The 26,526-nt window shown below is 48.6% G+C and overlaps 1 protein-coding gene and 2 long non-coding RNA genes across 15 annotated transcripts in view; 2 read left to right on the top strand and 1 right to left on the bottom strand.

Annotated features, from left to right (window-relative positions):
- The window catches only part of ZNF536 (zinc finger protein 536), a 449,091-nt gene that overhangs the window by 119,028 nt on the left and 303,537 nt on the right, over nt 1–26,526 (bottom strand). The window contains exon 9 of one of the 13 annotated variants that reach the window (XM_025268999.3): nt 22,762–24,573. The exons of 10 other annotated variants lie outside the window; for them this stretch is intronic. In XM_025268999.3, coding sequence (XP_025124784.3) covers nt 24,569–24,573 — 5 coding nt within the window. In that variant the 3' untranslated portion in view covers nt 22,762–24,568. Of the gene's footprint in view, nt 1–22,761; nt 24,574–26,526 lie in introns of those variants that run through there. 2 more of the 13 variants (XM_044932158.2, XM_025268998.3) reach the window with 2 other exon arrangements.
- On the top strand, nt 13,220–13,797 carry LOC123330446. Its single transcript, XR_006546409.2, has 3 exons — nt 13,220–13,357; nt 13,473–13,536; nt 13,655–13,797. It is a non-coding gene; the product is annotated as an uncharacterized LOC123330446 (long non-coding RNA).
- On the top strand, nt 13,899–14,806 carry LOC123330447. The gene is made up of 2 exons (XR_006546410.2): nt 13,899–14,140; nt 14,694–14,806. It is a non-coding gene; the product is annotated as an uncharacterized LOC123330447 (long non-coding RNA).

The raw sequence follows: 26,526 nt of genomic DNA, 5'->3' as shown, positions 1-26,526 counted from the left end.
AGTTGGACATGACTGAGCGACTAAACTGAACTGAACTGAGTTTCACCTGTATAGTGGTTTTTATAAAAGCTGCTTCAGATGCAATCTCAGATTTTGGAGGTTCTAAAGCAAACTGTCAATGGTCATAATTCCAGAAGCTAATTCTTTTGATGAAAACATTTCTAGATAAAATGAGGACTGATGGACTCACACAGGTCTTGGAAAATCCTGAGCCCACCTGCAACCACAGCCACCCACTTCCTGTGGGCACAACCTCTGCTGCTAAGTCACTTCAGTCGTGTCTGACTCTGTGCAACCCCATAGATGGCAGCCCACCAGGCTCCCCTGTCCCTGGGATTCTCCAGGCAAGAACACTGGAGTGGGTTGCCATTTCCTTCTCCAATGCATGAAAGTGAAAAGTGAAAGCGAAGTCTCTCAGTCATGTCTGACTCTTAGCGACCCCATGGACTGTAGCCCACCAGGCTCCTCCATCCATGGGATTTTCCAGGCAAGAGTACTGGAGTGGGGTGCCATTGCCTTCTCCGGGCACAACCTCTGCCCTGTCTAATCAGCAGAGACCTATGGCCCAGGGCTCTGAGCATGGCCTCTGTGGGGTCACACAGCAGAGAGGGCTTGCAAAGAGCTCCTGGAAGGGGATTGCCTGAACACCAAAGATGCCCAGGTGAGAAAGAGTCCCTGGGGAGGGAGGAAAGTGTAAGAAGCCTCAAGGGCTCACCTGAGGCCTGGGGATGAGCTGTGATTTCCTGAGCCCCAGTGTTTCAGGGCTCCCACAGGTCCTTGGACCCAGAGCACAGAGGACTCTGTGATGGCTGCTTCCCAGCCAGAGCATCTTTTGACTGATGGACAGCTTGTCAGGGTCCTGGGCCCCACCCTAGACGTTCTTTGGAGAAGTAGATGGGGGTCTGATTTCCAGCTCTTCCCCACACTCCATACGTGCACACGTGTAGCCCTGCTCATGCACACATAGGTGGGCCACACTCAGGACTGCTTCTCAGGCATCTGATCCCACTGCCTTCAGATGCCCACACTTACAGGGTCAGACTCTGGACCTTATTTCCCTGAGAGACATTGTCTTCTTGCTGTCAGTGGTAAGATGAACATTCTAGGGATTCACTGCAGAGACTCCAACTTGCCTAACAGCTGGCCCTTTTACTGCAACTCAAACCCCAACAGTATAAGTAGAATCAGAGCTCAGATGTGGGTGCAGAAGGGAGAGGATGGAGTGGCCTGTGGGAATGTCAGCCACCAGGGAAGATAGACCGTGTCCTCCATCCCAGAACCACGGGGTGAGCATGGGTCTTCCCAGGGGCAAGGCATCAGGAAAGGTCGGAGGGAAAGGGAGGAGGCCAGTGAGGGGTGTGGGAGGCGGCAGGGAGGACCAAGCTGTCAGTCAGTGGGCACAGCTACCCCATTCCAGCCATGCACCTGTGGAAGTCAAGAAGCCAGAAAATCTTTCCAAGATGGGTTCTGTGTTCTCAAAAAGAGAATCTACCAGCAGAAAGAGTAAGGCAGATTTCCTTCATGGTAAGGAAGCATCCAGTGGTGATAAAGCAGGCTATTTCAGCTAGGACCTCAGAACACACTAGAAAATATAATAGAACATCTCACTGTAAGTGGTGTCCTGAGATAGGAGGATTTAAGCTATCTTCTAAGACGTTTGATTCCATCCTGTTCACACACTTGATGGGTCCACTGGGGATTTGGGGCCAGAAGGCGGTTGATGGATTGCTCTCGTGGCTGCAAGCTTATACCTTCTTGCTTCATGCTCTTTTTAGGCCTCCTCCCGAGCTGACTGTGGGCTTGGCCAGGTGGCATGCTTTATTCAACGGGCAGCAGTGGCTCTGTGCAGTGCGGGCATAGTCAGGCAAAAGTAGCTGTTGCATTTCTGTTTGCTGTCTTGGACCCTGCCTCTGACATGAGAACCAGTCCAGGCCAGCCTTCTAGGGAAGGAGAGACCCATGAGACAGAACCAAGTAACCCCAGCCAAACCCACCCTAGCCTAGCCTGTCCCAGGTGGCCTGTTAGCCAGATATAGATAGAGGCATGAGCAAGTCTGGTTAAGATCAATTGAGACTAGCCTGGATCAGCAGAATCATTTAGTTGACCCAAAAACTTATAGAGAATATGTGTGGTTGTCATTTTAAACTGCTGAGCATTTGGGTGGTTTGTTACACAGCAGTAGCTAACCGTTATAACTGTAGTGCAAAAAAAACAATTTTAGTCATATGATCAGGGAGAAAACACTTTGCCTCTCCTTGTTTTAGCTCTCTGAGCTCTCTTACATTCCAAGGATTGATCTTAGCTAGTCATTTTCTAGATATAATTAAAATAGCAACTAATACTGCCTCCTTCATAGCCAGTAGCTTATACCTGCTGCTGCTGCTGCTGCTGCTAAGTCACTTCAGTCATGTCCTACTCTGTGCAACCCCATAGACGGCAGCCCACCAGGCTCCCCCGTCCCTGGGATTCTCCAGGCAAGAACACTGGAGTGGGTGGCCATTTCCTTCTCCAATGCATGAAAGTGGAAAGTGAAAGTGAAGTCGCTTAGTCGTGTCCGACTCTTTGCGACCCCATGGACTGCAGCCTACCAGGCCCCTCCGTGCATGGGATTTTCCAGGCAAGAGTACTGGAGTGGGGTGCCATCGCGTTCCTAGTGATCAATAACTCAGCCTCAGATGCATCCTTTCCAAGCATGATATGATACAGTCACAGTCATGTTGTATTATCCCCATGAGAAATTTGAAGTTTAGCAAAGCAGAGCAATCTATCTGAGGTCACACAGCTACAAGTGGCAAAAGTGGGAACTCAATTCTAGTTGATGCTAATGCTTGTCCTTGTAAATAGGGTACTACGGTACAAAAGAGTCTGTCTAGAACCTGGACAACCCTCATTCGACCAAGTGCCAAACCCTGATCAATGAGGAACTAAAGCCCCAGCCCCATTTTAGGAATAATCTGGTGACATGAACCAAGATATCATTAGTGCCCTGTTGCTGTTCAGTCGCTAAGTCGTGTCCGACTCTGTGACACCATGGACTGTAGCACACCAGGCTTCTCTGTCCATCACTATCTCCCAGTGTTTGACGTGGACAACTGTCCAACTGAAATGATTCTGGAAGAGGACAGCTCAAGAGATATGCATTCATGTTCTGTTAAACCAGGGCTTTTGAACGACTTGACTGCATTATCAGAGCCCCATGGGAGAAGGGAGCTTGCCTTATGTCACACAAGCCAACACCTTCAGAGTGGTGGAATCTGCCAGAAAAAAAGCACGATGAGGCCAGGCTACGTCTTCAGCACTCTGATGTGGCCAAGAAACAGGCAAGAAGCCCAGGAGTAAAATTGAGGGAGAATTTGAGAAGAAGACCTGAACACATTTTCTTTGGAAGCCAGGCTCAGAACTCCCAGGTCCCTGATAAGTGAAAGAACTGAGTCTTAACTCCACCAAGCATCTCCATCTCAGGAAGCATCATGCGTTTTGCTGGCTGAATCCCCCTTCTCCGCAGGAAACCTCCTCCAGTGACTCAGTTTCCAAACTTTCAGACCCCTGAGTCAGATGCACATTCTTCAAAAATCTGAAATTGTAGGGCCAAAAACCCCTTCACATTCCACCTCGGAACTTTAAAACAACAATTTTATTTAGAGGGCTGATTTATTCCTAAGTAAATAGGATACAGTGTGGGTGAAGGCAGAGTGACTGGGAGGCAGTTACTGGATCTATCCGCACAAAAGCCCCACTGTTGCCGGCAGCAGAGGCTCTGCCGTCCCCGTACCTTTCAAAACTAATATGTAACCATATCTGTTTTAAAAGAGTGATTCATTTTCCTCCCATTGCCTGCGAAACTCTCTTCATCCCCACCACAGGAAACTTGAGTCTGATTTTAATGAGCTTCAATTGGAATGTGGCCTTTGAAAAGTAGTGCATTTGAAAAGATGGAACATTAAATTTTGTAATGATGTAAAACATCTTCAATTTTTGACAGGACAATGGTGCTTATTGTACTTTATGAGTCCACTGGCGATTCAAAGGTCACTTTGTATATGACTCCACAGACAGGGGCAGCACGGAATGAAAATTAGGTTACATGTGATCAGCTTTATTATTAATCAGACGAAAATGGATTTTTAACATTTTTCTAATGAGCAACAGAGAAGGAAGAAAATACCACGAATAAAACTACAGAGGAACAAGAACGACCATGGCTAAAAATGCACCATGGCCATATCTAAAAATGCGCTTTAAATCTAAAATACTTAAATACTATCTCAAGGAATAAAATGCAGCTGCATATTTTGGTGTCATAAATACATAGAAAACGGCTGAAATACCTACTCTAATTTACTATCTCTGTCCTTTGTTTATAACTAGCTAATGAACTGATTTCTCTGCACAGTATATTACCATGGTCCCCAAGAACACCACACTGGGTGAGGTGGTGTCACTATTTCCATGATAAATCCTGTTTTTCAGGGGTTTATAACTCAGCTGTAAATATGTAATTCAGACTAAAACTTGGCATACAAGGCCTCGGCCAGAAAGGAAATTTACGCTACAATCACCACTCCACCCCCATCCAATTTTTTTAAGCCTTTGTATGTGTGATATTTTGGTGTTGAAGAGATGGTGCATTGAAATGGAAGGGGGAAAAAATAAGTAAAAGTTGAAGACTTGATTTTTTTCACTTCTTATTTAAATCAGAAGACTATTTTTCAACATATGCTCCACAAAGCACATGAAATAAATAGACTTCAGATCCCAAGGAAATAAAACCAGTGAGAGGTATATTTAAAACGCAGCTCTGAGGAGCATGTGATCGGAGAAACTGAGGCTGGCAGGAGCAGGCCTGGGTGCACATTCCTAAAGAACCATGCTTCTCCAGAAAGGGCCAGCTGCTCTCACTGACTGCTCACCTGGAAGGAAGGCTGAGAAACAGGTCTGAGCCGCATGCACACTCAGGAGCTTTGCAAGAAGCAAACCCCTTAGGACTCACAGGGCAGCCAGACCCGGAAATGTACCCTGAGGTGCACAGGAGGAAGCAGGGAGGGGAGAGTGGATGGTGAGGGGCAGCGGGTTCCCACTCCTGCGACCGGAGCCTGGCTATCTAACCCAGAGTACCAGGCATGAAAATGCAGTGCAAACACTTCCTTCTGAGACAAGAGTAAGACCACTTGCGTCTACCAGACAGCTACCTATGCCCCCAGGAGGTAAGGAAGAGGGAGTGAAGAGGATGTGAGAAGGAAAGTGAAGTTCAGCAGTGAACCTGGCACTCCAGGAACGTGGGGGACGGGGCACAGGGTGGGCAGAGGGAGGGCCCAGGTCAGATCTAGGACTGAGGAACTTAGAGCAGGCAGAGGGTCCTCAGGGTTCACGTCACCATTAAAACTCACATCTGCAGAGCACTGTCACTCACCACCTCCCTGCATGGCCTCCTCTGCCCAGCCCCCACCATGGGCCCCTCCTCAGCGCCAGCTGCTCACTCCTGGCATATGTAAAGCTGGGTTCAGACCACCCCATAATTTGTGGCGCCCATCACAAAATGCAAATGCAAGGGCCCTGGTTCAAGCATTACTAAGACTTTTAAGATGGTAACAGCAGAGCATTCTCCTAAGCTCAGAGCCCTTCTGTGCCCAGGGCCTGCAGAACCCCCGTGGCTGGAGTCCTCAGGATGGCCCAGCAGGCTCTGGACTGTCCCCGTGGCCCTTCCCTGACCCTCTTCTACCAGTTCTCTCCTCAGCTATACAAGCTGCTCATGACCTCAGGCCCGGGGCCTCATTGTCCACAGCGTGCTTCCCAGACCCTCCTACACACTCGCCAGCCTCCTTCAGGTCTTTTCTCAAACGTCACCTCTCAGGCTTCGTCTCTATCCCCCCAACATAAAGTAGCAACTCCCCCAGGCACTCCCCAGATTCCTTCTTTACCTTATTTTTCTCTAAAGTCTTATCACCCCTTACCAAGGAGTTACTTCATTGACAGGTTGGGCCTCACCCTACCCCAAGGACCTCCCTGTAGGAGATTTTCTTGACTGCTGGGTCTGCAGTGCCTAGAAGAGGAGCTAGCACAGAGACTCAGGAAATATTTGCTGAATGAACAAACACGGGAAGGTGTCACTGGTCCCGTGATCTCATTTCTCTCCTTGTAGTTGATGCCATGTACCTGGGCCCACAGAGTCATCTGAGGGTACAGACAGAGCAAGGCTCTAGATGGGGTTGCAGCCTCCGCTGGCTGAGCTGTCCTTGGAGGAGTGAAGGTGAGGTGCCACACCAGCAAGTCTCATCCTTTGAGAGGGGCTTTTAGAGGAGGTAAGGGCTTGGTGGGCCAGAGCAGCAGAGAAACAGGTTTGTGGGGACTATGGCCACTTTGTTCATTCTTGTGCCCAGATGCTTGGAGGAATAACTGGCATATAAGAGATGGTCCATAAATACTGGTGAATGAAATAAGGAATGAACAAATGAGAGAATTAGTGACTGCCACATAGTATCTCGGAGAAGGCAATGGCACCCCACTCCAGTACTCTTGCCTGGAAACTCCCATGGACGGAGGAGCCTGGTAGGCTGCAGTCCATGGGGTCGCTAAGAGTCGGACACGACTGAGCGACCACTTTTACTTTTCACTTTCATTCATTGGAGAAGGCAATGGCAACCCACTCCAGTGTTCTTGCCTGGAGAATCCCAGGGACTGGGGAGCCTGGTGGGCTGCTGTCTATGGGGTCACACAGAGTCAGACACGACTGAAGTGACTTAGCAGTAGCAGCAGCAGCAACATAGTATCTCCTGACTTTGTATCCTGCAAACTCAGGAACCCCCTGCTCAGACTTCAGGGGATGAGGGGTAGGGACGGCCCAAGTGGAGGAAGCCAATGTCAACCTGTGCCGATGTAGATGTGTCCATACAATGTCAAGCCCAGGTGATGAACCTCAGCCCTTGGCCTCCCAGCTCTCACTCTTCCATGAAGGGCTGCATTTGACTAAATTCAAACCATGCTATGACTGTTTGCTACTCGTGAATAACTCCAACAGGATTCAGCAGAGACCAGGACGGGGGAAGTTCATTAATTAAAAATGTATTACCCACACATATGTGTACACACACACACACTTACATACGCTCAGTTCTTGTTAAGTGCCTACATTCAGTTCTGTTAACACACTAGGGTCTGGCCGGTCATTCTTCCCAACACGGCACCAGACAAGCTTCAATCTGAGTCACCTGCATCCACATAAGCACCCCTGTAAGAAGAGCTCTGGAATGACTAGAATGCAGAAAGGCCTGGCATCCACACACCTCAGGGGAGCAGCATCTACCATTACAGCCACTGTTGGAAAGCATCTAGGAGAGCTGAGCCTGGTGCCAGCCAAGGTCAGCACGGGGCGGGGCGACGCTTCACAGCCAAAGGCTGGAGTGAGAAATAATCCCTAATGGAAAGTCAGCTGTCTTTCTCCAAAGAAACTTGACTCAGATTTCCAACGCTTTGGTTCATGTTTTCCAGGTGACTTGTTGGGTGTGGCCATTAAGAGTCCTGACTAGCTCCAGCTCTCTATCCACAGCATCCCTAAGAGGAAAACTATAGGCTTTCACCAAAAGAATGGGTTCTGGCAGGGGCAGTCTTGGTCTGTGGAGATGAGTGACCCTCATCTTGGAGGACTTGGAGGGATGGTTGTCTTTATTTCTCATGGTGTCATGTTCCCAAAGTCATGTGACAAACTCTCTTAGTTTCAAGCATCACTTGCAAGACTGGGTTAGTGTGCAAAGAGTCAGTCATGGTGCATTCCCAAGACCCAGAAGTCCTCCAATATGGCAGGCCAGGCTTACAGGAAGCATCTGAGTCCTGGGAGCAGTCAGAGGTTTTCAGGACAGCAGAAGAAGCCCAGGGTTGGGAGTCTGGAGGCGTAGGCACCTACCCTGCCTACAAATGACAGGGCAAGTCATTGTTTCCTCTTGGACCTTCAGTTCACCCTCCTGCAAAAATGGGGAAGAGAACCCCAGGCCCAATTCTGTTGACCACACACAGCCATAGAGAAGCTCACTGAAATTTCAATGTCCAAGAAAGCCTGCAGAAATGCTGGTCACACACACAGTGTGCACGGACCTGAGAGCTAAGAGCCCCAGATGTCTGCTCCTTTTCTGCCCCAGGGTCTTTATCTTCATTTCCCCCTCTCTTGGAACATGCACCCCCCTAATGTCTGCATGGCTCCCTCCAGTGTTACCTCCTCAGAGAGGCCTCCTTAACTTAACGATATGTGATCCCAACCTTCCCATATTACTCTCTAGGCCTTTGCCACTTCATCATCTTCACATCATTTATCATAAACTGAACTTTCATTTGTCTTTTTTTATTGTCAGTGTCCCTCATAGAAGGCAAGTCCCATGAGGGCTGGAACCTCGACTGCTTTGTTGGTAACCATCTCCCAGCTCTCTGGAACAATTTGATGTGTGCTAAATAAATGAACCAATGACCAAATTCACTTCCTGTTGCAGACTCTTTTTTTCTAAAAGATTGGGAGAAAAAAACCACTTCTTCCTTCTCTGGCACCAAGCCAGCTGAGTCTAGGTGGAGACCCCAGGAACTCTCACTGTTTCCTCCACACGGCCTGAGTTCTGCCCCCTTCCACCTCCTTCCCCACTCCCTATGTCTGTTCCTCTGTTGTGATTCTTTGTCCAACTTTACAGCCTCCTCTTAGCACAGGAGCCTGGCACCCTTATGTGACCAATAGTCCAGGAGTGCCCTCTCCAGGGTTGTGCCAGGATCCCGCCTTCCTAATGCAAGCTGTGTTCCCAGGTTCCTGCAGAGAAGAGCAGTCTCAGAAGCAGGACAGATTTCTATTTTTTTCCAGATCAGGGCTTTTCTCCGCATTTTTGCAAGTGGCAGCTTGTTCTAGTCAGAGATGACTATACCATTTCGAACATATAGCATATTTGAGCCAGGGCTACAATAAACTAAGAAGCCTGCCTCTTACCCTTGCTTCTGAAGTGGCCTGGCCCACTGTAGGGGAGGGGAGTAGTAAAAATTGCCCCAGCGCTGCAGGGATAAGTCACAGGAACACCTCCCCTGCTTAGGTACCAATCCCCAAGAGGGTGAGGCTGCTGCCCCGGATGGCAGAATGAGGGCCAGTGACAGGGACCTGCCTGGACACCTGGAAACAGCAGCAACTGTTGTCTCTGGTTCAACAACCAAGGGCAAGCCCTCTCTCTAATCTGCATCTGGAGAATTACCTCTAAGATGACTTCTAGCTCTGGATAATCTAGGAATCTTCCATTTCATTGCAGAGGAACCAATTTTGGCCTCAGTGAGCTCTAAAAACAAAGCAGTCTACCTAAGTGGCATCAGAGATGCTGTGCGGGAGACTCAGGCATCTGGACTCTGGGGATGGAGCTGGATGCTGGGGTCACATGGGTCCAGGAGGCTGGAGAAGCAGCAGGAGGAGGAGGCGTGGAAGAAAGAAGTGTGGGGTCAGCACCAATAAGGTGGTGTCAACTGGAGGGTGTGTATCCCTGTTGAATAGAGTGGGTACATCTATTTGTACTCCGCACTGAAGAAGGCTTAGCCTGGGAGTCGGATGCAGCTTCCTTGGCACTCTTCTTTGGGAAGTCCCAACTTTGGACCTCAGCAAAGCCAGAAGCAGACCCATTGAGGATGCCACCCTCAGTCTGTTGCTGACTGCCAAGCTCCAGAGGACACCCCCACCATGAAAGTGGGCCCAAGTCTGCTGGGGACACAGGCTGCTGGGCACAGACTCCTGAGCGACCAGCCTCCCAGGCCACTCCCACCCTCCCCTCTCCAGGAGCAAGTCTTTTCTTAGAAGATTCCCTATGGGGCTTCTTAAAGTGGGAAATGTGCTAAGATGTGAAAAAGCCAGAGCCAAAAAAAATGGGAAGGGTGACTGTAAAAAAGAGGCTGAGTGCAAACAAGCCGCTGGTGTCAGGCGGAGGCAGTTAGGAGCGCCGCGGGCCCAGCGTGAGGCCCACTTGTCTCCTTTTGAGGAGCAGGGGACAGCTGACCGCTTGTCCACGGGATGTGTTTTGATAACTCCCAGAAATGAGAGGGTGTTTTATGGGAGGGTAATTGGGCATAATTCCCTTCATGACTTAGAGTCTACAGGCAGCCTCTACAGCTGGCCCTGATTTGGGACCATCAGCAGCAAATGCTATTTTCATGGCCAATTTATTAAAGACTCCATGTTTTTGAGGAGACGTCACGAACACAAAAAGGGGTATATTTATTGATATGTTTAAAATATAGGTTTTTAACTCCATTCCTCAGCCCTTAAAAACAAAGTAAAGAGATAGACAGATACAATTATGTTCTGACTAGTTTCCGCCAGCCTGCCCAATGGGAACGTTTGTACAGAGTTCTCAGTGGCGCTGAAATCTGCTTAGGAAAGCAACAAGTCCTTTGTTCCGTTGACAACGGTTATTACAATTAATTCATTTGGTGATTGGTACTTGAACTGAGTGACAAGGTGTTATTTTACCTCAGTGAAAGTTAAAGTGGTAATACCTACATGTGCAGTAAAGCTGCGGGCTTGCTCTCCCTCGTGGCGTGGGGGTGGGGGGTGCAGAGAAGAAAAGACCAATGCTGGCAGTCTGCTCGGAGGACCCCTCCCCACACACCACTGTGAGTTGGGAGGAACGTGCTGGAAATTTCTGCCTCCCCAACCCCAACTCCCACCCCACCACGGGGTTTCTTGCAAAGTTTTCACAAAGCCATAGGGTCCAAAGGTGACATGAGCTGAAGGGAGGGTGTCTGCGGAGCGAGAGCCGAATGCCACAATTGAGTTGGGTGGTAAGTCTTGTCATTCAACTTGTTGCCGTTTGCCCAGCTTGAGGGCCGGGTACTCCCACCTGTCCACCAGGATTCCTCAGCCCTGCACTACTGACGTGCTGGGCCTGGTAACTGCTTGCATTGCCGGACACCGCAAACTGCCCTGGCCTTTACCCACTAGATACCAGCAGCGCCCTCAATATCTCCAGACATTGTCAAGTGTCCCTGGTCAGGGGAACACTCTTAGTTGGAAAGCACTGCCCGACCCAGCACCCCAGACTGTTTTTGTATGGTAGATTGGAGGTTCAAGGACTCTCCTCTGATTTATCCTCTCTCAAGCTCTCTGAGCACTCCTGATCCAGAGGCAGGTTCAGACCCCTGCTCCCCGGAAGCGCACAGCACAGTGTGCCTTCCATACGGCGTAGAGGGTGTGGGCGAAGGAGAGCAGTGGGGCAAAGGACTCAGCACCTGAGAAGGAATTTCGAAGGACATTTTTCCTCAGAAGCCCAGACTTGCCTTCAGCCAGGGTGACTACCAAAGGGCACTTTCCGGGTACAGGGCCTTGCACCCTCACAAGGATCTTCAGAAATGAGTGTTGTTCAGTCATTAAGTCATGTCCGACTATTTGCAACCCCATGAACTGCAGCACCCAGGCTCCTCCGTCCTTCACTATCTCCCAGGATTTGCTCAACTTCATGTCCTCTGAGTGTCCACTCATGCTATCTAACCATCTTATCCTCTGTCGCCCCCTTCTCCTCCTACCCTCAATCGTTCCCAGCATCAGGGTCTTTTCCAATGAGTCAGCTTTTCTCATCAGGTGGCCAAAGTACTGGAACTTCAACATTATTCCCTGCGATGAATATTCAGGGTTGATTTCCTTTAGGATTGACCAGTTTGATCTCCTTGCATTCTAAGGAAATGTGTCATATAATAAATGCCTCAACACAAAAATGTGTCGAGAAGAACTGATCTCTACTCATTATTATGAATTTCAATTATACACCAGGATTCAAAAAATTCTGGTCACCTGAATGTTCAGGCAGCTGGGCAGTAAGTAGAACCTCCTCTCTGCACATTGTTTGTATTGATCAGAAATTTGGCTTTTTACCCAACTTTCTTTTTTTTTTTTTTTTTTCCAACTTTCTCAAGTAGACACTACCACATAACATGGAAGAAGGGTTGCAGGTCAGAGATGAGGCCATCCTGGCTCTGGCTGGGTTGTCTCAGGAAGGACTTATTTTCAGGAGGTGGAAGAATGGAGGCTCTGAGGAGCAGAGCTAGTGGGGATCAAGCTCCTCCCACCTGTTCACTCATCACCTCCTTCTTTAGAGCAGTCCAGTTGGGTCTCTGTAGCAGAGACATACAGTGACAAAGTGCTAAATTCTTCGTCATCTAGTCCAGATCCCAGTGCATCAGGACCCGGACCCAGTGCATCCTCTTCACTGCCCCAGAGCATGGCTGGATATTGCCTGGGTCCCCAGCCAGCCCAGGATCCTCTCAATATGAACAGCTCGGTAGAACTTGACTCGTACTGTATGTCTGCATTGGAAAAGTCATGGACAGGGACCACAGAAACTCTCCCATTTTTTTTTTTTTTAAATTAGCAGTATTTATCACCTTCTCAAAATCAATTGCGTATTTTAAATGAAAACAAATGACTGTTTCTAGACTGATCAATACTTGCATCTTTGCCTTTTAAAAAGTAAAAAGTTTGAATGTAAGGAAATCTTTATCTTTGCTCCCGTCAATCCAATTATAATATAGCTCAATAGTTAATAAATATAATCCTCTTTGTCTGGGCAGATCAACATCATAAAAAATGCAAAGAATTCTATGGTATCCAAGACCCTGTGTGGTGGAAAGTGGCCTCTTCCCTGTAAACTCCGGGCCTTGGTACTTTTCTCCTCTCCTTCCTACATGAGGAGCCGTTTATTCCTATTAAGTCTAAAGAAAAGGGTTTATATATTTAATGATTCTAAAACCAAAATGCTACCTACTATCTGCACAATTGCCATTTTATCTCTCTAAACTTCTCCGGTTGACGTTTTTAAAAGGGCAAAAGCAGAAAACCCTTATATAATACCTAATTTGTACATCTGCGGTTTCCCTCTGACTGGCACAGGCACCATATGTTTTTAATTATCATAATAGCCCTAAAGAACCTGTTTGGTGGGAAACACATATGATCCTTTTATTACTGGTTTGTAATTTAAACAGTTTTAACAGAAAAGGTCTGGCTATAGGGGAGTGACAGGCTCAAAGGCCTAAGATCCCTGTCGTCGACCTCTGGAAGCTCAAGTTCAGATCCCACCCACCAGGCGGGACCTCCTTCCCCTGCTTGACAGAGGTAATTGGTCACATGTGAAGCGGCTCTGCGGGACCTTTAAAAGACAGGATCTGTGATCTCCAGTGACGCTGGGGTCTGGTCAGAGCCTGACACAGTGGGCAGAGGGTTGATAAATATTATCCTAGTCTGACCTCTGCTGCCCTCACAGCTGGGGGCTGGGCCCATGGCAGCCCCCGTCTGGAGGGTCCACTGGTGCCCTGGGCCACCCACTCTCCACTTTCCCCCACCTGGACCCCAGAGAACAATTGCAAGGTGAGGGGTCAGGTTTCCTTGAGGCCCTCTTGCTTCGGGGAGGGCTGGGTAGACAGTCTTTTCCTGGAGGTTGAGAAGTATAATAAATACAGCCTTAAAAATAATTAATTTGCAGATCGTGAGATGGAAGAAATCTTGGGATGGGGATGATCTGGTGGGACTTTCTCATTCATGATGAGGTGAGGATGCTGAGGGGACAGGCAGAGACCTGCTCAGGGTCACAGGCAAGCCCTCAGCCGGGTGGGTCACATGGAGCACATCTGACCACACCCAGCGCCCCATCCTGCCTGTTCCCAGGTTCTACCTATGGGTGCAACCTCCGCTTGGAATTGCCACGTCTTCTCCCAGGACCCAGATCTACAGGATGGCAAGAAAACTCTACTTTTATTTATTTGTTTGTTGGTCTGCTCGTTTTTGACATATCTCAAACAAGGTTTAAGGGCTTCCCAGGTGGCGCTAGGGGTAAAGAACCTGCCTGCCAATGCAGGAGATGTAAGAGACCCAGGTTCGATCCCTGGGTTGGGAAGGTCCCCTGGAGGAGGGCACGGCAACTCACTCCGGTATTCTTGCCTGGAGAATCCCATGGACAGAGAGCCTGGAGAGCTACAGTCCATAGCATCGCAAAGAGTCAGACACGACTGAAGCAACTGAGCACACACGCACAAATAAGGATTAAAGGCAAGGGAAAGCCCCACAGGGTGAGGCAACAAAATGTCATCTCGGGGTAGCTCCACTGCTGAATGAATCAGACCCTCGTGTGCTTGCTGAGTCACCTCGGGTAAGGTAAGTGTCTTCTCTGTGCCTCCATTTCCCCATATGTAAAATGGGAAGAATAAAAATTACATCTACCTCTGGGGATTTTTATAATATACGGATTAGATGAAAGAATAACATTTGTGACTTTCACTTTCATATATATATATGGTATTTAAAATTGGAGTTGGCCCTGGCACATAGCTAAGCATTTATGATTTAAAACCAAACTTGGTAGATGGAGGGGTAGTTCAGAGGACCTGATCCTGTAGGTGACTCTTAGGCATGGGGAGATCAAGAGGATAAAGTCATGTTCCCTAAACACCAGAGCCAAGATGCTGGGTTAGAATGGGACAAAACCTCCAGTTATAACTGCTTTCTGGCAACCTCTCAAGGAATCCAGGGGGCGGGGGCCGTGTTAGGAGCAATGGCCATCAGACTTTCTCGGGCTATCCAAATGGCAGGTCTGATTCCACTCAGCTGTCGTGAAAGTGGCTTTCTCATTTCCACTACTGGGGGTTTTAGCATTCAAATGTGACTCTATGATATTGTATTACTTTGATTTTTTTTTTCTTTGTCATAGCTTGATACTGGAAATGCAATACAGGGGACCTTTGAACAATGTGGATCTCAGCTGCTCGGGTCCACTTACACGAGGATATTTTTCAATAAATATATGTATGTGCTGCAAATGTATTTTTTTCTTATTTTTTTTAATATTTCCTTTGCTGTAGCTTACCTTATTATAAAAATATGATACATGACACATATAATGTACAGAATATTCGTTAACTATTTATGTTATCAGTAAAGCTTCCAGTCAACAGTGGGCTATTAGTAGTTAAGTTTGGGGGAGTGAAAAGTTATACCCCTTTTGACTGTGTAGGGCATCATCACCCCAAGTACCCTAATCGGTCACCTTAGTGTTAGTCGCTCGGTCCTGTGTGACTCTTTGTGATCCCATGAACTGTAGCCCACCAGGCTTCTCTGTCCATGGAACTCTCCAGACAAGAATACCTGAGTGGGTGGTCATTCTCTTCTCCAAGGGATTTTCCTACCCAGGGATTGAACCTGGGTCTCCTGCATTATAGGCAGATTCTTTACCATCTGAGCCACCAATGAAGCCCAGTGGTCACGAGTCAACCGTATATGGAATAATGTAGCTGAAACCCTCTATCATCTAGCACATACTCTTCGCCAGGCTTACAGCACAGCCCCGGACAGGTATTTGAGTACACTGTGGTCCCTAAGCTGCCGGGCAGGCGCCTGGTACCTGTGTGCATGGACTAAGCTGAGGCTCAGAGAGGCTCTCTGAAGGGATGCTCATGGCTTGAGAAGTTGGAAGGCTTTTCCAATGAGTAGAAAAAGAACCTCGGGCAAGTCACCTGACATGTTGTGGCCTCGGTGGCCTCATGCATAAGATGGGTTCTGCTAAACAGGTGAGTCTGGTTATGCAGAAGTGACTGGCAACCAGAAAGGCTGAAGAAGGACCAGCTGGCATTGGACCTGTGACACTGGACAGGCCCACTTGCCTGCAGGTGAGGCTGGGAGTGAGACATGCCAGGCACATCCTCCCATGCCACCCTATCTTTCCTCCTTCAGGACAGGCTCTCTCCAGGTGAGTAGGTGGGACAGGCATTCATCCAGCCAACCCCACCCTTAGAGGAGGAATGAAGGAATCACAAGTCCAGATCTGGCCCTCCCAGTGACCCCAGAAGATGAGAGGAAGCCTTCTCATAAGTTTAAATAAAGGGGGAATATAAAGCCCCCACCCCAGAGGGACTGCTCTTTCCTTTTGGCAAGAAGAAGGCCAGATGGCCACCTTCACTTGAGATGTCATTGTGACCTCCTGACTCAACAAACAGCAAGTGCATCTTAATCAGTGAGTGCCCTTCCTGTCCACCAGAAAAGGCTACTGCTCTGACCCGCCCCTCAAGGAAACAAGACCTTCTTAATCACAGGCTGCCTCGAGGGGCTAGGAGGGGGACCACAGGCCCTGGCTGACCCTGCCACCAGCAGCTACTGTTCCTGCTCGCTGCCTGCCTGCCTGGTGCCGGCCCAGCTTGGCAGCCCAGCCAAGTAGGGGCTGGGGTGAAGGCGCCTCCAAATTTCCAATTCGGGGAATAATAATTCACATGACTTCAATCCCATCTGCACCCAGTGAAGGCAGAGCAGGGAAAGGAGCATAAAACACAAAGTTCCCACAGTCAACATCTGTCTTAGTGCAAACAATGGACCATTATCTTGTAAATAATTCTGATTAAGCTGCAGCGTTTCCTCCTGAAGCTGGTGGTGGGGAGCAGGGGGAGGGCGCCGCTGGGAAGCCGGCCTGGGCCGCCAGGTGCTACGCTCAGAGCCTCCCCTGGCCCCTGTCCCTCAGCCTCGCCCTGCCCAAGGCAGCAGGCCCTCTGACCACCTCCAAACCCCAGGTGGCTTCGGGAAGGTTCCTCCCTGCCGCCATGCTCTCCGTTCTGCTGGCTCTTCTCCTCTTCCTCACTCTATTTCCCACTTTCCTCCCCTCTCCAGATACCATCTCCATCATGTTTCTTTTAGTCTGTTCATACTGGTTTTATGTTCTCTTACCGTCTCCTTCCTCCCCTTTTATCTCCCCAGGTCTCCAGTTTCCCCTCTTCACGCCTTCCCCCTACTCTCCACTCCAAGCTTCACCTCTCTCCTTTCTCTCTTCATCTGCATCTCTGACTCACTGCTCTTCACCCCTCTCTCCTTGTCTGGTCCTTCCTGCTCTTGGTCTCACGGTGGCTGTCTGTACTCCCATCCCAGGCCCACCCCTCCAGACTCTGGATTGGTGTAGAGTCGGGAGATTCAGAGGCCTACAGGCCCCACCTGCTCCCCGGCTGTCTCAGACCACAAGGCCGACCAGAAGCACTGTGCCCACAGGAACCCCTCTTCCCACCACTGGGAAACCCCTCATGCCCCACCCCAAATCCAAAGACCCTCTCCCTCCCGTGTGTCCCAGGATGCTGAGGTCAGCCTGCCTCTGCACCCACACATCTCCTGTGTCATGAAAAAGAGCTGGGGCTTCCCAGAGCTGCCCAACAATAAAGAAGTCCAGGCACGCACCTATGCAAAGGAGACAGGATTACTCACTTTGCGAGGGCATTTATCCCAAAGTTCTCAAGAAAATCCCCCTGGTGATTTAAATTGAATTGCCTGAATCTGATTTTGAGATGACACTTCAAGCCCAAAGTTCCCATATAAAAGCAAAAGCCACTGTATAAGAACACTGTTCCTGCTAGCTGACCACTGGACATTTTTTTTAAATCTCCTAATTGTAAATCCTTTGCAGCATGAGAAAAAAATAAGAAAAAGAGTTCAGTTGGAGCCAATAGGGGTGATGTCTGCACATCCCAGGAATGGGATCACTGAACCCCAGCACACCTTTCTCCATGGATGGGATGGAATCCCAGTGAGGCTGTCTAGACAGAGGCCTTCAGGTGGTGAGTACAGATTGGCAAGCAAGAGGGGCTCCATGCTCTGCAATACCTTACCCAAATTCTCTCCCCACTTGTCAAGGTCTTAGGGAGTATAAGTCTTCATGGCAACCCTGCCTGGGACCTGCATGGCAGTAGAAATCCTAAAATAACTGAAATGTGGATGATCTGCCAACCTCCAACTTACTCATTCAAATTCATTTTATTGTCTTGAGGATGCACAAGGGTACACAAGTGTATCCTTTGATGGATGACAAAACTAGAGCAATCAACCCTAACTCTACTGTACAGCACAGGGAACTCTACTCAGTACACTGTAATAACCTATATGGGGGAAGAACCTGAAAAGGAATAGATAAATGGATATGTGTAACTGAATCACTTTTCTGTACACCTGAAACTAACAGAACATTGTAAACCAACTATACTCCAAGATAATTTTTTTAATTAAACAAAAGCCAAGGAATGGAGGAGTTCAAAGTTGGAGATAGTGCACACTGTCCCAAACTCGGGGGCTTGCTAGCCAACAGTGACTTTGAGTGGCCACAAGAATGCTGAGGATGGAAGAGTGGAAGGGTTGCAGATATGGAAAGGGATTGAATTGTTCCTCATTCCCCGTGCATGCAAGATGGAGCACAGCATGTCCCCTCTTCTCTCCCTACCTCCCACCTTTCCCTCTAAGTGTTACTGGGTTGGAGTGTTGGGTGGGAGTGGGGGGCTCCCAAGAGGGACTACATACTGTCACACCCAAGAGGGGCACCTTGGATTATCAAGTTGATGTCAGTAAAGCACTTGAGGAAACCTTATCATCATGAAAATACTCAAGCTCCACTGTGAATACAATAGGTTGTAAAATGAAAAAAAGTTAAATAATCAGATTTTTCTTGCACTACTATGAACCCAAAGATCCACTTTTATTGACTCCCTCTTTAAAAAAAAAAAATTACCAACTTCTAGAATTAGAAGAGAAATGCCTCAATGCTCTTCTTACAAGTTAATAAAAATGTCTTGATGAAGAAGCAAGTATTCATATGCCCCATTCTCAGACTGAAACCCCACATGTTCATGTACTTGTGGGAAGACCAACTTGGTGCCCACATCTGGGACCCTGCAAGACTGAGTGCTCATGAGGACTCTAGAACAGATGGAGTCTTAGAGAGTCACCAGAAAAGTCAAGGAAACAGGGATCCTGAATGCCATAGAATATGAGACCCAAGAGGATACTGAGGGGACTTGTCCAAGCTCCTTGGAGCACAACTGCTGTAGACACTGTAGGTCCTCTGACCCCCGGGCCAGCCCTCCATCCAGCCTCCAGAAAGCCTGGCCCTAAGCTGAGTGCGTGTCCCAATATTTAAAATCTGCAGTTCGCTTCCCACCTTAGAGTATGAATCTTCCTCACCCTGGGCTCTGGAAGACGTGACCCTCTGCAGTGCACCAGGGATGTAAAAATCCTTAGACCAAGGGGTTCTGGCTTGTGCGGGGTGCTGTCTGTGCCCGACCCCTTCCCCTCTGGCTCCCCAGGATGCCAGTGGCCTCTTGTTTCTCTTTGATTGTGACTGTTTCGCTGTTGGATGAGCTGCTGCTGCTGCTAAGTCGCTTCAGTCGTGTCCGACTTCATGCGACCCCATAGACAGCAGCCCACCAGGCTCCCCCGTCCCTGGGATTCTCCAGGCAAGAACACTGGAGTGGGTTGCCATTTCCTTCTCCAATGCATGAAAGTGAAAAGTGAAAGTGAAGTCGCTCAGTTGTGTCCGACTCGTAGTGGACTCCATGGACTCCAGCCCACCAGGCTCCTCCATCCATGGGCTTTTCCAGGCAAGAGTACTGAAGTGGGGTGCCGTTGCCTTCTCCAGGGTGAGCTGTAGTGAGTCTCAACTACTGAGAGCTGCAGAGCTGGTGGATAAATGCCCCAGCTTCTTCAGCCCTCAGGGGTCATTCTGAGGCGAATGTCACATCGTGTCCTAGAGGATCCCAGGGGACAATGGCTAGTCCCTCATCAGTGGCAGCTCTGTCAGCACCCTCAAACATGCCTCCCAGGACTGCCCCCTACCTCAACAAGCTGCACCCCGCTCATGTCCGGCTCAGCTCTGGTGAGACCCTGAGTAGGTCAGCCATGGGCTCCAGAAAGATTGAGATTAATGGACTCGCGTCGACAAGAAAGAGCCCAACATTCTGTGAACCCCCAGTTAAACCCTGAGGCCCCTGCACCTCAGTAAGACACCTGCCTCCACCAGGTCCCTAGGTGCAGGGACAAGTAGGGTGGCTTGTCCTTGCGACTGCCCCAGCCCTCCCCCCAGGACATACGAAACACTTGAGTTCCAAAGAGAAAAGCAACTTGTCCATCATATAAAAAGAGCAATAATTTGGTAAATTAATTGCAAATTTGCTTTCCCCGCTTGGTTGCCTTTCTCCTTTTCTGTGGATAATTGAGAGTATATTATATTAATTCGACAACAACAGAAGTTCAAAAAGAAAACTTAACCTTGTGAGCAGTGGGTTACCATTAGATGGGTATGTCTGAACAACTCTACAAAGAGCATGAACGACAAACCCTTCATACAGCCAGCCAATTTCTGGGTGCGCAGATGGAGACTTTTGCTCATGAAACTGCTGTGCGGAGTTCCCCAACTTTAACCTTGAGAATGCAGTTTGCTCTAGAGACAAAATCCGCTCCTGCACAGATAACACTGTACATGTTGAGCTGCATACTTAGGGCTGTAATTCACTCATCATGATGTTTCTTTGAGAAAAAGTGACTATAGGTAAGAAGAAATCATCCCCCAAAATTTTGACTCTTTTCCCCTGAACCAGAACATCTGAGTTTCTTTGAAACATGAGTAATTGAAGAAGTGGACTTGAAGACTAGTTTTCACCATGAGCTGCACAAGCCTTCTCCCCCTCAATCTATCCCACCTCATGGCACAGTTACCTCCTTGAAACTCCTTTCCCCTCTTTCCACCTCAGACCAGTGGGCCATCCTTGCTTAGAAGGGTCTAAGCTTCAGGGCCAAGGGTAGAGTCATAGGGGATGCTTGGGGTTGCCCCAAATCTGAGTCCAAACAGGCTGCGCTTTTTGTAATGCCAGGTGGGGATGGGGAGGGGGAGGCAGGCTTCCAGAAACAGGACTGCCGGCCCCCACGCTGAGCTGTGAAATGAAGTCAGCTCATCCCGGAGGCCTGGATGCATCCAGCTCCCTCATGGCCACAGACAGGATGTTCCCAAGAACACTCAGCCGGTGAGAAAGGAGTTCTTCCCCAGAGGCAGGGGGATGAGAGGGAGGTGGGGAAGAAGAGGGCAGAGGAGGGAGGGTTGTGAAATGAGAGGGGGTAGGAGGCTGGGGGCGGCTCATAAAAAATTGGAGGAGAGAATCCACAAAGGTCTCCTCTAAGCTTGAGAAGCTCCCCCAGGGGAGCAACCCAGGAAATACCCCCTGCTTTCGAAGTGGAAATGTGGAGACCCCGTTAGGGAAATCGAGCCCTCATGGAGGGAAGAGGGAAATAGACGCCTGGATAGGGGGCTCCAGGGAACTTTCCTGCCGTCAGCGTGAGGAACCAGGATGATCTGTTTCCTGCAGCGGTTCTGCCTCTGTTGCCAAGACCTGGCCGCTCACGCTGCACTGGACTCCCAGCCCCTTCCCTGCTGGAATGGTGGTCTCGGCAAGGGTTCCCACAGTGTGCAACGTGACTGTAAATGAAGAACAGTGCCAGGGACTATGTGTTCAACCCCGGGCCCTTCAACAGAGCCCTCTGGTCCCCACCGCACCCTGACCAGGGGTTAAAGAGGGTGCCCCTTGCCTTCACAGAGTGGATAGTGGTGAGCCCCTCCTTGGGAGCTGCAAAGGTAGCTTCTAAAACCCAACGTGGCTTCAGGCCCTGGTGGAGAGAACAGGCTCACAGAGGCTTGGTGTGTGTAAGGAGGTGATGCAGGGCTCATGGAGCCATCAGGAGGCAGGGACCCAGGAAAGGGCAGGGATGAATTCTTGTCCCAGGGCAGTTCCCCAGACTCAGGTGGTATTGGAAACAAAGATAGGATCCCCAACCCCCCGGAGTCTTTCTTTCAGTTCAGGCTCTGCCTACACACTGCTGGTCAAAGCTGGTCCAGGTAGATGTGGCTGGGGTCACTCGCTATACCTTGGCTAGGCATGTGGGCGTCCATCAAGGTTTCCATCAGAACCCACAATGCATGTTCTCAGCTTCATGGAACAGTATCCTATTCTCAGAATCTCTCACTTTCACTTCTTATCTCCAATAAGATTCAACCTAATCCTGTACTCTATGGTCTTCGGGGTTACTTGAACAATTTCCATGAGACCTACTGAAGGAAATATTTTCAGCAGTCAAGGTGACAAGGTTGACCTACTGATGGGCCAGGCATGTTCCAGTGGACACTTCTGGGCTTCCGTTCCCTTGTACACAGGACACTTCATTTATCTGGAGAAGGGGGGGACCATGCTTGGGGCTTGGGATTCTGTCAAACAATGATAATACCTCCCCCACCCCCAGGACCAGTTAGCCAGGCAGCAGCATGTGCGTGGAATTTAGAAGTTTACAAAACACGCCCAATTAGAGAAGCTTGGTAACACTGTTGAAGTGGCAAGTGCCTGAAGTCCAGCTCATGGACGAAAAAAAAAAAACCTAAGCGATCACAAAAGAAAAGTGAAATCCTTGCTATGTGCCTCCTGCTGTGATGGGGGTGGGGGCGGAGCTGGCAGAAGCCAGTTACAACAGACAAGGGCACAACCAAAATATCGCAGTGGATGAAGTTGCACACTCCAGCAATTCCAAGGGCCTCTCCATGTAAAACTATGCTTCACAGGACGAAAAGAAAATGGTAAAGTTTGCTGGACCAAGGCCAGGTGTGTGTCGTCCTCCACCCGGGGGATGAGGGACACGGGGCCTGTGAGCTGTCGTGGGGTCTAATCACCCACCCGAGAGACACTTGTGCACACAGATGCTCTCCCCAAACCCACCACGGTCACCCCACCCAGTGGGGAGGTGCCTTGACATTTGTATGTTTAGGAGCTGTAACTCTTGGAGCCTCCTAAAGATGGGTGGAAAACATGGCAGGTGACCCAGCGAACAGCCCATGGGACAGCACCTCTAGCTTCCCTGAATGTCCTGTTGAGGCTTCCAACAGACAGAGGGATGTCAAGGGTGGAGGGTGTTGCGGAGTGAATTAACATAATGACTCAAAACTGCACTAATGTTTCACAGCTTTTTTTATTAGCAATACCAAGATAAGTTATTGAAGCATTTTTAGTATTGTTTTACATTCCATTCATAAATGACCTAACTTGTAACTCAGCATACAGCACACTTAGAGATATAGTTTGACACTTATTCAGAAAGCTACAATTATTATAACTTACATGCCTTCATTACCAGGAACACCTTCATATATCTTCTAATTACTTCAACAATACTCTATTCCAAAGCACACGATAACCCAGTACAAGTTTACACATTTTGCTTCAATCACCGTTTTTAAGGAGTGGATGTTGAGGTGCTGTTCACTGGTATTTTACCATCATCTGTTCCTGGTTAACGTGACGACCTGACACAATATTAAACTAGCAATATTACTGCTTAAATACTATGGAGAAAGAGAATTACTGCACTTTTCTGTATTCTTCTAAAGTGTTACAAAATACAGGACAATCGGACACAAGCAGTAATGCCAACGAGACCATCACAGGGCCCGCTTCTAGAAGCTGTGCTGAGCGGAAGCCCCCCCAACAGGGTTTCCACAGGTGAAGGGACTCCAATCCACCCATGTTTGTTCTGCAGAATTCATGACTCTGAGGGAATTTTCTCTCTTGCTCAAGTTACTAAGCCTTCACCATCCTTTGCTAATAGTGGAACATATGGGGCAGTATTTTTAGTCTCCCTGATTCTTTGCTATATATACTGTAGGTTGGTGTGCCATGTGTATACACATACCTATGCCAATAGTAATTATTTATTCAACACACATATGTGTATACATTCTTCTCTTGACTTTACACGATTAACAAGCTGCAGATAGCCACCGAGGAGCACGAACAGACAAGGGCAAATCCAGCTAGACCGACTAGAACAGGGGGTGTCACTTACCTGCAAGAAAATGTGCAGATTCATTAAACAATCCAGAAACCATGTGGGCTAGAGGCATTTGAAAGCAAGGGCAGGGCCACACTCCCTAATTGTTTAATGAAATGATGACAATAAAGCAATATTTATAAAATTTGGTCCTTCCATCTCTGGCTAAAGCAAGAATAGTCTATGTGATTAGAGCAGGTTGGCAATTAGATGCAGAGGTGCTGTTGATCAGAGCTAAGTAATAGGAGATAATTACTACTTATTTTAAACCTGGGCTTGGCACATAACATCTGAATAAAAAGAAGAAAGAACCTGATTCCTTCAGCAGCTAAGATGTCTGTAGCTAGATGGCTGTCCATGCCAACCACCACTTTGATTCAGCAGCCTCAGAAGGCAGACCCCAAAGATTAAGCCCAGGGTCCCTAAAAGCACTCAAGAAACACATAGGGTCACTCTGTTCCTATTGCATATGGCGGTGGCTGGGCCTGCCTGGAGAACTTGCATTTCCCCAGGGATGTGGATGTCCATTCTGACAACACTCTCTTCACTCGGCATTCTCCTCCTCTCTCCCAATTTGAAGTCATCATTGGGGAGGAAAAATTACTGTATACAGGCATGTATGTTTTGAACCAAAGAGTTTGGTTGGTCTCTTCTCCCAGCCCAGGCTTGATCCTGGGCAACAGGTATCATGCGATCCAAAGAGAACATGGATACGGCAACCAAAATGAAAGCTACCAGACTTCTGCTTCGGAGGCACTGTTGATTCAGACAGTAGCTTTTGGAGCCAAAAATATGCAGCAAAAGGAAAAGAACATAAACAAGGCTAAATGTCACCAGTGTTTGCCGACTTACAGACACCATCCATTTGTTTGTTCTGAAATGACGAGTGGACCATTTGGCAAATACAATGGTATTCACACAACAGTTCTGTCATCCTGCAGTGCAAACGACATCACGTCAGTGGCATTCCCATTTAATTTAAACAGAAGGAAAGGGAGGAGGAGTAGAATGCCGAAAGAGTTTGGAGAGGGCTGTCATCCAAAGAGGCCGCGCCTGGTGAGGCTCTGGATGGGGCCAGGGGAGAGCCTGTCCTGGGCGCTGGTTTCTGTGGGAGACCCAAGGGGATAGCACCTGTGCTTTGTCCCACCAGAGACAAAGGGAAAGGCTCTGCAGCCAGCGCAGGGGCAGAGCAGGCAGGATGGGGCGGTGATTTGCATTAACTGAAAGGATCTGCCCCTGGACTTCAGGACAAGCCAACTGGTCCTCCCTACTGAAGTCTAACATCAGGCCCTGGACATGTACTATGACTGGGGGCAGGCTGGACAATGGGGGTCAACAGCCAACCTGGAAATGATAAAATTGGGCAAAGAAAGGGAGTGCAAAAGTTGTGCTTTATCCACAGTGTCTGTAAGCTGATAGTAAGAGTCAGCTCAGGAAGAAGAGAAGAGGAGGATAATTGCTCATTTGCCTTTAAATAAAGCATGGCAGCTCTAGAGACAAGACCCTATGGCAGAGATTCCCTGGGCCTCCTAGGCTCACTGCCCTCCCATGTGTTGGCTGAACCTGGGCACCTATACACTTGGTAGATTTCAATTTGGTGGTTCTCTTTCTGTGCCATTTAACTAATTTTCATTCTCCATTAGAACCTGTTGGCTTCAGGGCCACACCTTAAAACTTAGAATTATCCGCAAGACCAAAAAACGTACCACCTATCATAGGCTATGCACCAGGATCCTGTGCTTGGGTGCCTTCATACATACATATGCAGTGTTCACAGTGGCACACACACCAGCCACAGCTCGCTTGGAAACCCCTGACTAACCACAGACATTTGCCATTTCTTGGCCAAAGCCTGAGGTGGTAAGACACTTCCTACTCTGAAGCACCAGCTTTCTATCAGGAGGCGAATTGGGTAGAAACTGGAAGGGTGTGACCACAGTGATGGGATGTCACCACTAAATTGCCAGAACTGCCTTCCAAGCTAACATTCCCACATACCAAGAAATAGCCATCAGTGACTTGGCATGGCAGACATGAGGAAATAAAATGTGTCTCCATAACCTTGATGGAATGTAAGATTTGTACCTGCTCAGTGCTAAAAGGGACAATTGCAACCCAAAGATGTTTGGGCAGTGACATCACCTACTTGTGATAGCCTAATGTGGACATCATCTCTTCTAGAAAATATCAGCTCCATTTATCCAAGCTCTTCTACCTCCATCATCTCTTTTTATCCTTACGCTTCTGTCCATCAAAGAGCTCCTGTGTCTTTCTTGTCTGCCTGCTTTGGCTGTGATGGTGGCGGCCCTGGACCCGCCATGAGTCATGGAGGAGGGTGTTCTCCTACAAGTCTTTTACACACAGACAGAGATGTGACCTTCCAGAAAAAGCTACTCCAGGCCATGTAGGTCTACAAGTCCCCTCTCACTCTCAGAAAATCTCCTGCATCTCTGGCATTAAACAGCAACAGATGGAATGTTGCAGCTGCTGACCTGAGTCCTGCCCGCATCATCTCACAGGCCGGTGGGGTTGCAGAGGACGGTTTTCACATATCTTTTCTAGGGATGACCACAGCAATGCAACCTTCTTTATACTTGAGCAGGGGCAGACAAACTAGGACCCCTGGGCCAATTCTAGCCCACTGCCTGTGTCAGTAAATGAAGCTTATTGGAATGCAGGCATGCCCATTTGTTTCCTTATTGCTTGCTGGCTGCTCTGTGCTGCCCAGCAGAGACCACAGAGCCTGCAAGCCTAATGGGTTCACTCGCTAACCTAGGAAAGTAGTTGCCTACCCCTGCTCTACACTGTATAGCTGGTAAAACGGTGAATATTTTCAGACTGCCTACGCTGAGAAATCAACAAAGTTTTTGGAGGACAGAAGTCACATT

This window comes from Bubalus bubalis, chromosome 18 (assembly GCF_019923935.1).
Source record: "Bubalus bubalis isolate 160015118507 breed Murrah chromosome 18, NDDB_SH_1, whole genome shotgun sequence".
In the NCBI taxonomy this organism is placed as follows: Eukaryota; Metazoa; Chordata; class Mammalia; order Artiodactyla; family Bovidae; genus Bubalus; species Bubalus bubalis.
This window is presented reverse-complemented; position numbering and strand designations above follow the sequence as displayed.